The 16,756-nt window shown below is 31.7% G+C and overlaps 1 protein-coding gene across 1 annotated transcript in view; it reads left to right on the top strand.

Moving 5' to 3' along the window:
• Positions 1 to 13,719, top strand: part of LOC108917009 (transcription factor EC) — an 82,883-nt gene extending 69,164 nt beyond the window's left edge. The window contains exons 3-6 of the mRNA XM_018723421.1: positions 6,737 to 6,923; positions 8,585 to 8,826; positions 9,179 to 9,346; positions 12,155 to 13,719. Coding sequence (XP_018578937.1) covers positions 6,737 to 6,923; positions 8,585 to 8,826; positions 9,179 to 9,346; positions 12,155 to 12,427 — 870 coding nt within the window. The 3' untranslated portion in view covers positions 12,428 to 13,719. The remainder of the gene's footprint in view (positions 1 to 6,736; positions 6,924 to 8,584; positions 8,827 to 9,178; positions 9,347 to 12,154) is intronic.
• The last annotated feature ends 3,037 nt before the right edge of the window (positions 13,720 to 16,756 follow it).

The raw sequence follows: 16,756 nt of genomic DNA, 5'->3' as shown, positions 1-16,756 counted from the left end.
TTTAAAGGAGTAGTAGGTTGTTTAAAGTAACAAAATAACTGATTATTTACAATGACTGATCAGCACTTTAAAGCGGTAATTAAGTATTTGGGTAGCACTCGATATTTTAGTGTAATTTAGTCTAATTTTTAGTTTAAAGTACATGCAATGTTTTAAATATTTTCTACAATTGTCAGTTTAAAGTACATACATGTTTTAAATAATATTTTATGCAATTGTCAGTTTAAAGTAACAGTTGTACATATTTTGGCAGCTTGAAGTTGCAATAGCCGTTTTAAAGTGGCAGTTTTATATAATTTAGAGTTTTAAAGTGGCACTTGATACTAAACAGTGGCAGTACTAAAAAAATAACAGCAGTAGTAAAATTTAAGGATCAAAATATAAAGTCTATATGGCCTGTGCTCAGCATTTCGTATTCTTATTAAATGTGATGCATATGGGTTGTCTGTAAAGTGACCTACAAAATCTGCATTCTATTATATAACATAACCTTCAGTACATTTCTTTATCACCTTACTAGCAATGGAAATTTTAACACACGTCGGCGCTCAAGTAATATTAAAATGAGTTAAGCTGAAATTGGGTTAGACAAACCAGTCTTCACGATCAGATTTATTGGAACAAAACAGTATGTTGTTGGGAAAATTGTCTTATTCATTCGTCATAAATAATGCATGAAAATGGTAATACGTTGCGGAATACCTATATCTCATTCGGATATGTATTTTTTTAATTTAATTATTCAATTGAATCACCTTCAATAATAATTAAATTAATGAAGAGCATATTCTAGTGTGACTCCCATGTTTAATGCTCAAGGGCCTTTTCCAAGAGCAAATTTAAACAAATGAAAGGTCTGGAATCTGAGACATCCTATTAACTTGACCTTTAATAAAAATGTTGTTCGAAATGCTTTTAAAGTAAGATGTCAGATGTTTGACAGCGTAACCACACCCGCAAATACTGTCGCTTGGACATATACAACACAATTTTTTATATACACTAGTGCATAAAGCGTTTACTTTACGCACAAAGCAGCGTCCGTAAGTTACATATTTTACGCATGCTAGTAGAAAGTTAAATTTGTCGATACTTCTTTAGGATTAGGACATTTAAACTCTTAGAATGATGGCTATTTTATTGCATGCGTTGCAGTTTATTATCTTCTATCAACTTTATGACTTGCATCGGTCTCTGGGACTGACAATGTTCCACCCTAGGCCGTTTTGCTAATTGCATTTCCTGTATTATTGCAAGACCACTTGTTAGTTATACTGAATAGAGTGATCGTTATTTCCTTAGCTTCTCTTGACAGCAAGATGCTATTCGGAATTGATTCATTTTAACAAAAAAATAATTGCTTGCGGATTTGTTTACTTTTTTCCATTTTTTAAATTCATTTTTCACAGTAAAATTTTTTATGCATTATGTCAAATGCAGAAATCGCAAAGAAAAATGCCGGGCATATAATTGCGATGCTATATCAGCGTTTTGGTGACATACTAATATATTAATTAATTCATACTGCTGAAAACACTCTGTATATGGACATAATATTTGATTTTATTTAACCGCAGCGTTATTTGCATTTAATAGTAACAGTATTTGTTATACGATACGCCTAAAGTGGATGATGAAATTTTCATTGACCTCATTGAAGAAATTTGGCGACTTTATTTCGCATACTCGTGTTTGGCAAGTTCTTTTACCTCTCTGTCGTAGTAAGCCGTTTACAACTATTATCGAAAACCGGCGCTACTTATCTTTCCGTTTTATTATTTACCCTGAGTAATTTGGAGTAAATCTCTTTTAATATATTTATAATCTTAATTTTCTATCACTGAAGAATTAAGGTGTCTGATTTGATTAAAAATCTGTATTACGAAACTTAAAAAACAATAATCTTCCATCTCGTCATTTTTGACGCGCGGATAAAATTGGAATTAACAGGAAATATTTAAAGACGTCATTTGTATAAAATATACATAACCATATTCGCAGTTAAGTTTGTAAAAGTCCGCTATAGTATAACAGTCAACGTATATCTTATGTTTTATTATAGGTTATATATTTTTTATCTTATATAGAGATAAGTTTGCAACATACTAGTTGTAAATTAATCGTTTTCCGGATTATCATTAAACACACAACTGAAGTTAATTTACAGTGGGTTAAGTAATGTTTTTTAAAAGATGTCTAAAACAACATTTAACATTTTCCAAAGACGGCAGACGCGGCTTGTTGAACAATGAAACAATCGGAAATGCAACGAACGGAGTGAAAACCTAAGAACTGTGAGAAATTGGAGATAAGAGTGCTTCGAATTACGGCCTGTTACCAAAATTACGTTAAAAGGCATGGTTTTCGAATAACAATTATATCATCATATAATATAACAATTATTACCAAGAAAAATACATCGGACAAGGCTATGATGTCGCCGTAAAAACTATATTTATTTTATTATTATACTACATACCTGTAATAAATGCTATTTAATATACAATGTGTCCTAAAATGGTGGAACAAAATTCGTATTATTTTCCAGTTCAGATTTTAAAAAATCGCTGAAGCAGGTCAATTAGTAAATAGAAATTGTCACTTTTTTTGCAATATTTTCTATTTTTTTGAGCCATGTTTGACAGATCTATAACATTACCGACATTCTTTTTAATAGGACGCTCTATAGTTTACAGAAGTTGAAAATAACAACTTACCTGCCAAACACATTGTTGGTTCTTTTGAGCCGTAAATAAAATAAAAATATATCCAGCCAAACTTCACCCGAAGAGAGCTGTTTTGTTTGATCTTTTGTTTCCCAATATTTATTAGGAAGTTCGTCTTTACCGCCAAATTTGATTAATTTGAAAGAACAAGAATCAAAGTTGCTTTTTATGATGTTATGACAGTGCTTTGTTGTACGCATATTAACAGGAATAAGTTATTTTGTTTTGGCTCTAGGCTTTCGTCAACTTCAGGTACAGAAACTGCATTTTACATAAATTATTAAATCAAACAAAAATAAAAGTCTGTTACAAAGACGTTCTGGCAATGTCATGTAATTAATGCAAATTACCATCTTTACAATGATTCCAAGGTTATAGAAAAACTGGGAAAACTCACTAAGATAAAAGAAGATCCATTGACCTTATACTGATCATTTAATAATATGAGAAGCACCTGGAAATCAGTATTTTTAAATAGTTTTCCGATCGAGAAATAAACACATTGTACCATAAAGAAAACAAAAATATTTTCTAAATAGATAATTCGTTGCTGACCGTGGACTCGAGGTCCTTACCTAATATTTAATAAATAATGTTATTAAAGTAAATAGTCACTTTAATTACTCTTACGCCAGAAGAGGACACTGGAAAAAATTATGGTAAATTCTTATAAAGTTAATATGGAATTTGTAGTTTATTATCATCGTTTCCATTTTCAAGATTTACGGTTGCTCTAATAAACCACTTCTTAGTTAAATATTATGTCACTAGAAGAGCAATAAACAAATTTATGATACTTTATCACGGTTAAAATAGTGTTAGAAAGAGTTAGTGTACACAAAATGGAGAATGTAAATCAGCATAAGCAAAATGGTATGGTTATCATTACTCTTTACTTAATTACGTAGAAGCATAATAATTGTGTAGTGCTTGAATAGCACAACGTTGACCCAAAACGTGTGTAAAGTAACACTTTCGCCACATGTGGGAATTTTGATGAAAGTACCGTGAGTGTAATATGTAAAAGGTACTTTACACACACGTTTCGTAAAATACCTTTTCAACAGCTTGACTAAATTCATTTTTTCCGCCGCGAATGTCAAAGGTGTATATTATAAACACATTAGTGTATGAAATTTACGCACTAGTGTCTAAAAGTGAATAACTATTTATCGAAACAGTTGTCAGTAACTAATTTACTTATCACACTAGTGCTTAAAACATTTATTTTAAGCACTAGTGCGAAAAAATTGAATTTTACTTACTATACTTTGAACGTATAGTTAGTATTTTAAGCACATTTTATTTTTGGCACTAGTGTGCAAAATATTTACGAAATAGTGGACTAGTGCGAAAAAATAAAATTTTAGGTACTGTAAAGTGTGCGTAAATTTAGTACTTTACGCGCATATTATTTTTGGCACTAGTGCGTAAAAAACAGAATTAATTTTACTGTGCAACAGTCGGGAAGTTATTTTACGCATATTATGTGTTTTCACTAGTGTATCAAATACGCTTTAGTACAAAAAATTAAATATTTAGTAAGAACAACACAACTAAAATATTTATAACTGTAGTAGTAGTGTAATAGTAATTTGTACACATTTTATTTTTGGCACTAGTGCGCAAAATACATACCAATGCGTAAAATGTTAAGTGTGCATAACTTTAGTATTTTACGCATATTTAATTTTTCACACTACTGTAGATATAAAATATTTACTTTACGCTTAAGTGTAAGAAGGTTAGTATTTTATTCATATTCTATTTTTTCACTAGTGTATAAAATATTTACTTTACGCTTTAGTACAAAAAATTAAATATTAACACAACTAAAATATTTATAAGCGTAGTAGTAGTATAGTACTAATTTGTGACACATTTTATTTTTGGCACTAGTACATAAAATACATACGAATGCGTAAAATGTCAAGTATTTTACGCATATTTTATTTTTTACACTAGTGTATAAAATATTTTCTTTACGCTTAAGTGTAAAAATGTTCAGGAAAATACTTACATTACGCTTTAGTGCAAAAAGACAGATATTACACAATTAAAATATTTACAGGCTTTGTACACTTGTGTATTATATTTTATTTCTCTGGTGTACAAAGTACATAATAGTGCGTAAAGTTACTGAATGAAATGCCTTAAGTAATCTTAATCCGAAAAAATAAGTATTTAGTAGGACCAAAACAACTGTTACAACATAGTACAGCCATGTAGCTGTCGAAGTTGTCATCCAATTTCTTTTACAAGTATTTTCCCCTATATTCATCACATTGGTTCTCTGTATACACACTGTACACGCGATTATTTACATCGTGTATAGTTAATTGTATAAGAAGCTAAAAAGGATTAAGGATAAAATGTCTTAATCGCCAATATTTTATCTGAGTTTAATTCTGTATGATTTATTGCCGTCCGATAGATGCGGGGCATGTCTAGAAGATTAGCGTGTGGCAACATTCGAATCTAGTAAATTTTTATTTAACGCAAACTTCAAATGGCATTAAATGGTTAAATGGTTTTTAAAAATATCTACGCGGACATTTTAGATAACATGCGAAAGTCAGTACTGTAATAAATTAATTGCATAAATATGCATCGTGTGATATCCCTATCGTTCAAAGGTTTAGTGAAAAGTATTTTTAATCTTTAATAAATTTGTTCTGGTTGCACAAGAATATCTAATAGGCAATAAGGAGTTAGAGCTTCAAAAATTAGCGAAGACTTTTAGGATTATTATGTTCTTTTGTTAAAAATTTGATGACACTTAATTTTACAAAGCTATTTTTTTTGTTTCAAAACAATTGCAATTAATGAATTGAAATCAAATAGAAAAATTACTTTTTTATTAAAAATTAAAAAATATATCCATTTCTCTAAAAAGATAGTGTACATTTTTTAGAGTAGATTGAAAAAAAATTATATAAAATTAATTCATTTTTCTGTTATAATTTTTTAAATTTCTGAAATCATCCCTTAACTTCTAGTCTATCTAACTGTGCTAATTGTAATACTACAAGAAAAAGCTAATGAACCACTTTTATGCAGAATTTTACGCTATACAACTTTTATAAGAAACTTTTTTTGCTAGCTCTTACCCCTTTTGAGTTATCTTGAAAAACCCCTTTATTTTATCTTTTTTCACCCGAGGGTTGAAAAAAAAATTACTGTCACTTACTGTTATTACAATTCAGGCAAGTTGATCAAATGGTGATTTAAAGGCCCATTTACTCGGACAGTCGACAGTACTATAATTGTGTAAATTTTCAATAGTTTTTCGGGTGCGTATATTTTTAAACGCCCTGTGTTTATTGCAATTTAAAAAATTAAAACGAAGGACATAACTGTATGTGTGGCATAAGTGGAGTACTATAAACGTACGGAATTATAGAAATAATACCTAATTACTAATCAGATACAGAAAATATTCCGACCTCGAAAAAATCAAACAGCGACCTTAGCATAAGCCACAAAAAGCAATAACAATGTAATGCATATCCGTCATCAAGTGTAATTTTTCGACATTAGCCGGTACCGTCCTGCGATTAGCTCTGGCGTAGCACCACACGTTATGTAACGTATTTACCCAGTATTGTTTTTAATGTACAATACAATAAACCCAATACAATATTCGGAATAATTAAGTTTGAAAATAGGTTTTACGAGGTGATATTTCGCGAAATAAAAAAATATTTCCATGTGCATTTATGTTCACCGTTGGAATTATGCAATCGTAGCCACTTTAACCTAGATTCTAGAGTACCTACGTTCAAGATTATATGATTCATGAATGCTAATATCTGACTGATTTAGATATACAGCGTGTCTCAAATTTGGCGCGACAAGATACACGAGAAAAAATATAAGTTTTTTTTGGGCCACCCTAGTATATATAGTAGGAATGAGACAAATTATTGTAGACCATGATTTTTTGCATAATTATTGATATATTCTTTTATGTCGTATATAAACTGGTGACATTTCTGTTTATTTTTCAGGCTGAAGATCTAATAGACGATTTACTATCACTGGAATCCAGTTCGCTAGCTTCTGATGGGTTTAAGACGTCAGATAACTCCCTCAGTGCAAATGATCTCAACATCAAGAACGAGCCCTTTATACTTAGCGATGCTCAGCTACATGCTCTTGCTAAAGACAGACAGAAAAAAGACAACCATAATATGAGTAAGTTGATGTAATTCATATAAGAAAGAAACTTGATTTTTGTACTTGTTTTTCGGATGTCACTCTCGGTTTTCTTATTTTGACATTAAGACAAAAATAAATATGTGTTATAAATATCAAAGAAAAAGTGGTGGGAGCAATTAAAAAATAAACAAAAGACAAACGTAAGAAACACTAGTTGGCAAAAATAGACACAGAAAACAGAACATATTGCATACATATTTTACTACAAAAAACACACTCTGTATAACTCAAAATGTAAGTATCAGTATTTTCGTGTAGGTTTCCTGTCTTTTGCACCCTTTGCTATACACAAACAAATCTACGAGCTGTGGGAGGTGACACAATCGCGATGCTATGGCTGCATTTTGCTGCCATTCCCCTTACACTAATATCAATTAATTATAACTACTGTAAATATAGGTCAATTTAGATACCAAATTTATATATAAATCAGGAAAACAAAAAAGAACAAGTTTGCTGTGCTATAGATAACGTAATCAATTTTGTTCTGGTTATTATTAACATTTTAAAAAAATGTTGTTTGAAAAACTTGCTTTCTTCGTTGAGTTCTATGTCGGGTTAAAATTGTAGTCTTGTAAATAATAAATTACACATCAAAGTATCCTACATGTTGTTAATAAAAAATTGACCCAACCCAAAATTTCACTTCAAACGATGTTGAAATTGCAGCACATAAATTAGAAATGTCAAAACGTATTCATTATATTTGCAAATGTAGCTCGGGGATTATTATACGGAATATTAAGTAATGGGTCTAATGTGATGAATTCTAATGGGACTTAAAACTGCAGTGTTGTTCGTCGATCAAAATCAAAACCTACATAAAAATTTATACAATATACGATATGATTATTGCATTATAATTATATTTTACAAAATTTTCAAAAATTGAAATATACAGTTGAATCAAAATGAAATTTCTTGTAACATGTAATTAGTAGTTTTATGACCAAATTAGAAACAAAAAAGTCTAATTTAAAATAGATGTGTATGATTTTTTAATAGAAGACTTGAGAACCGCTGGCTTTACTTTGATATTTACGCTCGACATAATTTGTCGCGGTCATTTTTAACATTTATTGTTATATTTTATGGTTTTCCGTTAATAATTAAGGCTTCTTTCAATTTATTTCGTTCATTTTAATGTATTCTAATAAAAGCTCTCCCACAGACAAAAATCTTGTGTACACTAACATATTTTATTTTCTTTTACTAAAAAACTATTGTATTGTGTTGGGAGACAAGATAAAATTTGTTTGAAATAGGGTTGGTACGTTTTCAAAATTTTGCCTTCGAATAATTTACGTTCCTTTTGAAGGATCTTGGATGCGTGGGGAGGAGACGCAGGGGGAGATTTTTTTACATTGAAGACTCTTCTCAATTTTCAACGAGAAACCTCCTAATTCTTTTCGCACATTATATTATACAGGATGTATTTAAACGAAGAAGCACAAATGTTACATTGATAATCTTGAGCGTATAAGTAATGTTTATTTGGCCCGATTACATATTTTTAGATCAGGATTATAAAAGTACCATTTCTGCTTCTTCAGCATATTAGAGTAACTGGACTATTTGAATGAAAGATAATCTTGGACTACTGTCTGGGATGCCCGATTTACTTGTGAATTTTTCAGTTGAGCGTCGAAGAAGATTTAACATAAATGATCGAATAAAAGAACTTGGTACCCTTCTGCCAAAGAACAACGACCCTTACTACGAAATTGTAAGGGATGTCCGTCCAAACAAAGGTACCATCTTGAAGTCTTCCGTGGAGTACATAAAATGTTTAAAAAACGAGGTTCAGAGACTTAAACAGCAGGAAGCAAGACAAAAACAAATGGAGAGTATAAACAGAAGGCTGCAGCTTCGAGTACAGGTAAAACTCAATTTTTATCTGAAAATTTTTAAAAACAGTGTTACTGATGTTGAAAACGACAAAGTTAAATTCCCCATAAAACAAAGTCGTAATTTTTTAACTTCGCCACTTCTGTCACATTTTGTACCAAATTTCGTTTTTCTAATGGTCAAGTATAACTGAATTATTGATTTTTTTCGCACTTCAAAACTATTTTGTGCATTTACTGTGCGAAAATCGAACACGATTTTAATATATTTTTTAAATTTTTACCGTTTTTGCAATTTCATTTAAATTAAAGAAGCATAAAATCATTTTGAAATAATTTTCACGAAATATTGGGGCACTTTGTTCATGTTGTTTTATTTTTTAGGAACTTGAAAGACAAGCTAAATCTCACGGCCTCCCCGTGTCGGAATTTAACTGGCAAGGACTGTCAGCTAACCCACCTGTGCAGTTCAATTCTTACAACAACAATCAAAATCCTCCTTCGGCAGCAACCCTTTTGCCTCCCATAGTATTGACGGATCCTAGTCGAAAGGTGGGTAATTTAGGAAAGGTGGAAAAATCCACTTCTGTTTTTAGAAAATTAAATCATGCCACATCTAATAAAAGTTGTCCTAAAAATATTTCGTTTTAAATAAATTAAATTCTGCAAGGCAACAAAAAAAATTCACTTGAAGGTGTTCAAAGAGGTTTAATACGTCTGTTGAGGGTATAAAGGGGTCTGTTAAAGGGTAAAATGGTCTGTTGAGGGCATAAAAAAAGTCATTTTAAATTAGTTCCGATTTAGAGCTAATTTTTGCTGGAATACCTTCAGTACAACTCACATAATAAAAGTGTAGATCCCTAGATCTGGGCGAGGTCCGGAACATTTTCAAAATTGTAAAAATGTTTAAAAATTTTTAAAAAGTACCTATTTTATCTGAGTTTTTTGCTTATATCTTGGAACCTATGCATTTTGGAAGAATATTGAAGAGGAAAAAAGTTTTAGAATTGAATCTTGCACCATATACTGGAAGTTAAAAATGTTTAAATTTATTACCGATGTTGCAAAATAGCAATAATTGATGAAAAGAGACAAAATAACCGAGTTTTTTTGGATAATTCTTTAAAAATATTTTAATTGCTTCGAGGGCATTCTAATTTTGGTAAAAAATACTTTAGAGTATAACAAAACAACACATCAAATTTCATTAAAATCGGTTCGATAGTTTTCGCAAATATGAAAAATTTTTTTCGAATTTTCAAAATGTTGCAAAGCCTCAAATAAAGCATCTAGATACTTGAAAATTTTTTCACGTAGAAAAGACCGCTCAACCTTTCAATTGGTTTTTGAAAAATTCAAATCGGTTGATTAGGACGGCCACAATAAATTTTTAAAGTTAACAAAAAAAGTTAAATTCCGTTTATTGGTTCTCGAGATCAAAGTTTATCGGCATTTACCGTTAATATATAAACAATTTAGCAATAATCTTTGATACAGTGGCTTCGTTTTTTAAAATCTGAACTGGAAAAAAATATGAATTTTGTTGCATCATTTTGGGACACATTGTATATTAGCCTGGACAGCTGTATCCTTTTTAATTCTTATCGAGTGAGCAACAAAAAAAAATTAAATCCACGGTAATAAGAACCCTGTGAAAACCACAGTAATATTGAATAAAAAGTCATATGCCAAATCAAGTCAGCTTTGAAATATCAATTACATATTTTTTCAACATTATTTTTTTTAATGCTTCTATTTTTTGGATGAGTGTATTTGATTCGAAATACTGTTCTCAATTAATTACGCAGCAACGTTTGAATAGATAAACTTGGTGCTCTATGCTCTCTTTGTAGTTAAAGTACATTCATAGATTTAAGAAAATGACTTGCGTCGAACTGAATCCAGTTCCCGCCATTATAAAACTCAATCGTTAAAGAATACAGAAAATGATGTTATTTCCTATATAATTTTGATTTTTCAAATATGTGCAATAGTGAAAAAGGTATAACTACAATCTGTTGATAAAAAAAACGTTAAAAGATTTGAAGAACTTACTAGATCAACACATTCTCTTAAATCTAGAAATGTACATTACCTACATATAAAATTTGAACACAGATTAGGGTGGACTTGTTTCCATCAAAATTTTGCTTTTTGCATTGTTATTTGTAAGTCAAATAAACAAAGACAATGACAATAAAATTAACATCAAATAATAGAGTAAGATGAAAGCCAATTCTTTGTTTTAATTTTTTCAACCACATAAGTATGCCGTTGCCCAACCTATCCATTTGGCTACCTTTACATTTTAGATTTATTTTAAAATACTGATTTTTGTATATTTTTACAATTGTGTATTTTTACTTGTGTGTATTTTACAGAAACAGACAAACATTTTGGTTGGAACTTGTCTGTCCAAATGTATACAAGATTTTCTTCAACATCAGTTAGATTTTTTTATATTCGTCCGTCTGTATATTTAATTATTCATTTTTGATTTCATTTCATGTTCCATCTTTTAAGGATCAAACAACTTTAGGCATTGATTTAGGAAAAGTTACTCAATGTTTTTTGGTTTTTGTTGATTAGAATCAGTATTTAGAATTACTCGCAACATCTGTGTTACATCCAGCATGCCTATTGGCTTTTTTCCTTTACCAAAAGCAATTCAGTTTTGTCTTCATTTTTGGTTTTGAGACTTTAAATAAAAAAGAACTGATAGAACTCAACTAGTTACACAATACGTCTGGTATGTACAAGATGTTGGATCTTCTTCAATGGTGTCTAAAATATCGTCTTCGACCACCACGATTTTCCTGTAGGTGTGTTATTTCCCTAGCTCTTTGAAACAACAATAAATAAACTTATAAGCTGCTAGATGAAGAATTCTTAAAGGACCGCAATGCTAAGGCAACATTTTGACAACACTCCCCGTATACTAATACACAAATAATTCAATATTCTTTTGTCTGTGTTATGTTTAATCGGACATTTTACCAAAGCGGTTGGGTTCGCGAGTAGAGTATATTGGAGAGTTCTAATCCACCCCCCAACCCATTTTTACCCCCCCCCACCACCACTTTTTCTGGCCCAGCCAATTAGAAGACGGAGAGTTCTAATCCGCCCCTCCCACTACTTTCCTCCCACCACTTGGCCCCGCCTATTTTTAACCCAGCCAATTAGAACTCACCGTCTTCTAATTGGCTGAGCCAAAAAAAGTGGTGGGGGTAAAAAGAGATGGGGGGGTGGATTAGAACTCTCCAATATACTCTACTTTCGCGCTTTATCTCACCCGCAAACTTATTCCTGTTGACAAAAACCGAAAAGGAAACACGTTAACTGACATATTAATTTTTCCAGATGCCAGACGTTATCTCCGACGCAATATCAGACGCGTCGTTAAGTCTGTCTGCAATGGAAGAAGGTATGGACGATGACGACCTCGTCTACGGAGTAAATGGAGACCCAATGCTATCCTCCCCCCACGCTCTGACCGGAGACACGCTGCTTGCCTCCCCCGCCCACCCTGGATCTGGGGATATTTTACTCTGCGAGCCACGTCTACCTACCCCCACCCCCACCAGTCATATTGATCACGAGGGAGACACGTTAGACATAGATATGATAGCATGATCTTAATGGTCACACAAGTGGTCTTGTGCAATAGATGGTGGACTGCGAAATGTGGTCAGGTGAAAAATACGGAAAGGTGGAACGCAATGTTTCGGTTTTTTGTCTGCCCGACAATTTCTGTCCAACTGTAGTGTTAATTTTGTATTTCCTACACCATGTTAATGTTAGATAGGGTGATATCTGTCTGTTAGGGTGGTACACCAGCCCTTTCTTAACCCGATATTCGGTGTCACAGAAATTATGTTAGAAACCGTAAATTTAATGTCGGTACTTCACCATTATTTAATGCAAAATATTTAGAGCGCTATTAGATTACTTTTTACGTTTTTAAAAGTCAGTATTATGTATTGGAATATTTTGGTTTTGTTCCCCGTGATTGTCTGATAACTTTTTGCAATTTACATAAGTATTTATTGTTGTTATATCACCATACTCTTAAAACACGTTTTTCTTTTTAAATTTAGGAGGTATTATTAACACATGGCTCGACACTTGTTCACACTTCACAAAATGTATTGCTGGTTGGCTATTTGCTATAGAGCCCTCTTAAACGCAAAAGAAACTGAAGATCCATACCATTATCAGCAACATTTTTTTTCATTCTTAATTTAACACTGTTTCAACACTCTGAGGACTATCTGGTACCATCGGTAGCATATTGTCGTCGATGAAGATAATAAAAAGTTGCATCACTAGGACTAAATTCTGTTTAAAATGATGTAATTTTTGGGAACGCGTCTCGACATGTGTTAGTAATGTGTTCTAATCTGTATCCCTCGAAACGTCAGGTAATTTTAATGCTTAAGGATTCACAAACTGACAGCAATAGTGCTCTTAGTTAACAATTAACGATTGTGAAAAGATCACAGGGTATAATGTATTACTGGGATTACAAAATTTGAATTTGGAACAAATATGAAGAATCTGGTACTGTTGGAAGTCTGTTTAGGAACCAGTCAGGTTTATATTTCAGTTTTATGATTTATAAATTTATTATAAATGAGACACCAAGTAGAGAATTATATATAAATACGTAGGTACTTTGTTAGAGTAGCTACTATTATCTCTATGTGTACTTTTACTGTTATTACATTGTTGTATCGAGGTGCTATTCAAGTTACCTTTTCTAGCTCAAATTGTATAGATGCATTTTTGTTATGTAAGAAGCCAAATATTGTAAATAAATGAAATGTGATTGATTTGGGTATGGATATTATGACCGCTGTTGTTCTGTTTAAAAATTTTAATTATTGTTCGAGATTATATTGTTTCGTATAAAGATTTTAAAGTTATCATCGGTCTACGTTATTTTACCTACTACCCCATTTCAGTACTACCGGCACTGAGCTCTCTTTCAATCAAGAAGTTCGAAAAAGTGGGTGTATGTATTCAGTTAGGTGACAAAAATTGTATAGACCAGGAAATATAGAGTTGGGCGCGACTTTTTGTTTCGGCAAGCTGAATTTATCACTATAGATGCTAAATATTATGTACAATAACATATTAGTTTCCACAGTAATAAAAATGGGGGGAAGATTGTTTACAGGCTGGTTAATTGTATAATTTTTACGTAAATTCACGTTTATAACTTTTTCCGTTTTAGATATTTTTTTAATGAAAATACACCTAGACATACTTGTACAACGATTTATTAAATAAAAAAGTCAATACAAATTTAGTGCCAAAAATAACATAAGACATATGTATACTTTACATATAAAAAACTGTTGGCATAACAATTCAACGTTTAAATAGTTTTCAACTATTGTAACCTTAACAAATGAACTTTAATACAATCAGTCGGACCCAAAACATTAGCTTTGGCTCCTAAACGGCGAAATCGGATTTTCCTTTGTTATTTTTAAATATCAGTTACTTAAATATATTAATTCGGACACTGTGTTTGTTCTTTTTAGTGAATACTAACTTGGTTACCTGCGCAATCGCAATTTCGCCGTTTAAATAAACTATCATGTGTTTTTTTTTCAACCACTTTGTTGGTTTGTCCTTTATTTATTTTATTAGTAATATCAGAATAAGATATTAGGTAATATAACAGCCTCGACAGAGTAATTCGTACAATCTTTCATCGTATTTGCAGTTCCCAACACAAAATCCATCGGATAATATTACGTCTACCTTTATAAAACTTTATATAAAGCTCACACTGATGTATAACTGCAAAAAATATATCTATTAAAACTATCAAAGAAACACAACATGGTAACTACAACCTTACAGTGTGAGACTACAACTATCTCTGTAATACTATTATTATGCTAACTATTCACTATCAACTACTTGTAATACACTCAAAAAAATTTCGTATATATACGTTCAAGAAGTTATTTAGATAGAGCATGTCAAAGGTTTTGTCTCATTGAAGCAGAAATTAAAGGCTATACAGGGCGTTAGCAGTTTGACTGTCTTAATTTTAACAGACGATAGAATACATTAAAATAAACAAAAAAAACCTTTGATGTACAAAAGTTCGATTAATTAAGGAATATTGACATAACTGTGTGCATACAATACCTTTATGCTTAATTCTAAGAAATATAATTTAAAATTCGATAAAATTCATATCGAGCAATGTGACAACGGCGCGGCGGATAACACAAGGCACTAAACTGTCCAGCAATACGCAATTCAGTTGGTATCTGGAATTGGACCGTGTCTGAGTGTTTTTTGCGTACCCTATTGCCTTTTATTGAGGTGTTTTCCAGCGAGTGCGCGAAAATTGGATTTGAAGGTGTCGTGCAGCTGTGTAGAGTTAGGTTAAGCGCTGTTGTCACGTTGTGATAAAACTCCCCAATATTAATACTCGCTGTATTTTGAAAATTGTTAATCTTCTGTAATATACAACATTTTTGTTCATTTATGATTACTCTCATGCTGAAGTAATGGCAGTCAAACTTCTTACACCCTGTATTTCTAGAAGATACGACTACTCAACACTGAATTTATCTTTTTTCTACAAAATGCTAGTAAAGTAAATGTTTCACACACTGGTGCGGAAATAAATCTTAATTTGTAACTTCCATAATAATAAAATTAATTCGTTAATTGTTATTTTAATTTTGATAATTTAGAACTAAACTTGTCTAACAATATTCATTTGTAACGTATTTATCCTAATCCGTATAGACGATTACGTCGGCACGTTTTAGAGAGTGGCAGTGTCATTCCTCGCCTTGAGTGAGGACCACAATAAAAAATTCCCGTGGTAGGGGTGAATATATTTGATGTTGATCACAATTTCAGTACAAGCACAATTATTGTATGTTGGCAGTAGTAGATTTTCTTCACAAACAATTTGTAGGTGGTTTTTGAAGTAAAATTCTAGTTACAGATGAGGCTCTGCTTTACACTAGCAAGATTTTAAATTTTTGTAATACTCGTGACATAGAAATCTTTAAGGTCCAGGTTCATAAAAAATTAGTAATATGGTTTTTCAAATGAAAATAATTGCAGTAGGCCTTGGTACCATGTCTCGAAATGTTCAAAAGTGTAGTTATTTAATTCTCTTAAAAAAATTGTTGGTGTCTCAAAAAATGGTGTCTCGTATATCTTTAAAAGCGGATATATGATCTTGCCAACAATTTCTTGTCGCTTTGATATCTATTTTTTCTAATAATTATTTGTCATTTAAGCTATAACACTGGATGGTTCTTAAGTATACTGCGATAATAAAGGGGATGATTACAGGGTGTTAAATTTTAGAACAAAAAATTGATTTTTGTTTATATATGTAACATTGTATTTTTTTGATAAAAAAATTGTACATCACTGGTTTTCGAAAGCATATTCTTAGGATTTTATTGAAAAACCAGATTCCCTGAACGACTTTCCAAAGTCTCCGCAGTCGCGCCAAAAAACCGCTCCAAGCAGCCAAAAACAGCTCGAAATGCAGACCGAATCCCAGATTCCAGGTTCGAATTTCGAACATTAAAAAATTCTCCGAATTCAACGAAATTCTGGCCAACTGCATCGCTGAGACCCTTTGATGGTTACGCGCGAAAACTAGTCGGGGTTCAGGGAGCCGCATTAAATCGGAACATACAAAAGAAATCAATGGGGACGCCTCCACCAACGATCGAAGGTCTACACTGGAAATCGGCTGTTCGTTAACCAGAGGTGGATGCCTGGCCAGTGCTTGCAGCACGGTCAAAATTTTTACAACTATTCTATAACCAAAATCTATTGTCAATCGTTTTATAGCATGCTCAAAAGTCAACAATAAAGCAAAATTAATTCCTTAAAATCGGCGCTAAAACTATACAGGGTCAGTCGAAAGTGTCGAAACCCTAAAAATTGAACTCTAAAAAC

This window comes from Anoplophora glabripennis, unplaced genomic scaffold, assembly GCF_000390285.2.
Source record: "Anoplophora glabripennis isolate ALB-LARVAE unplaced genomic scaffold, Agla_2.0 scaffold2, whole genome shotgun sequence".
In the NCBI taxonomy this organism is placed as follows: Eukaryota; Metazoa; Arthropoda; class Insecta; order Coleoptera; family Cerambycidae; genus Anoplophora; species Anoplophora glabripennis.
The sequence above is the reverse complement of the archived record's forward strand: the minus strand, read 5'-3'. Positions and strand labels throughout refer to the sequence as shown.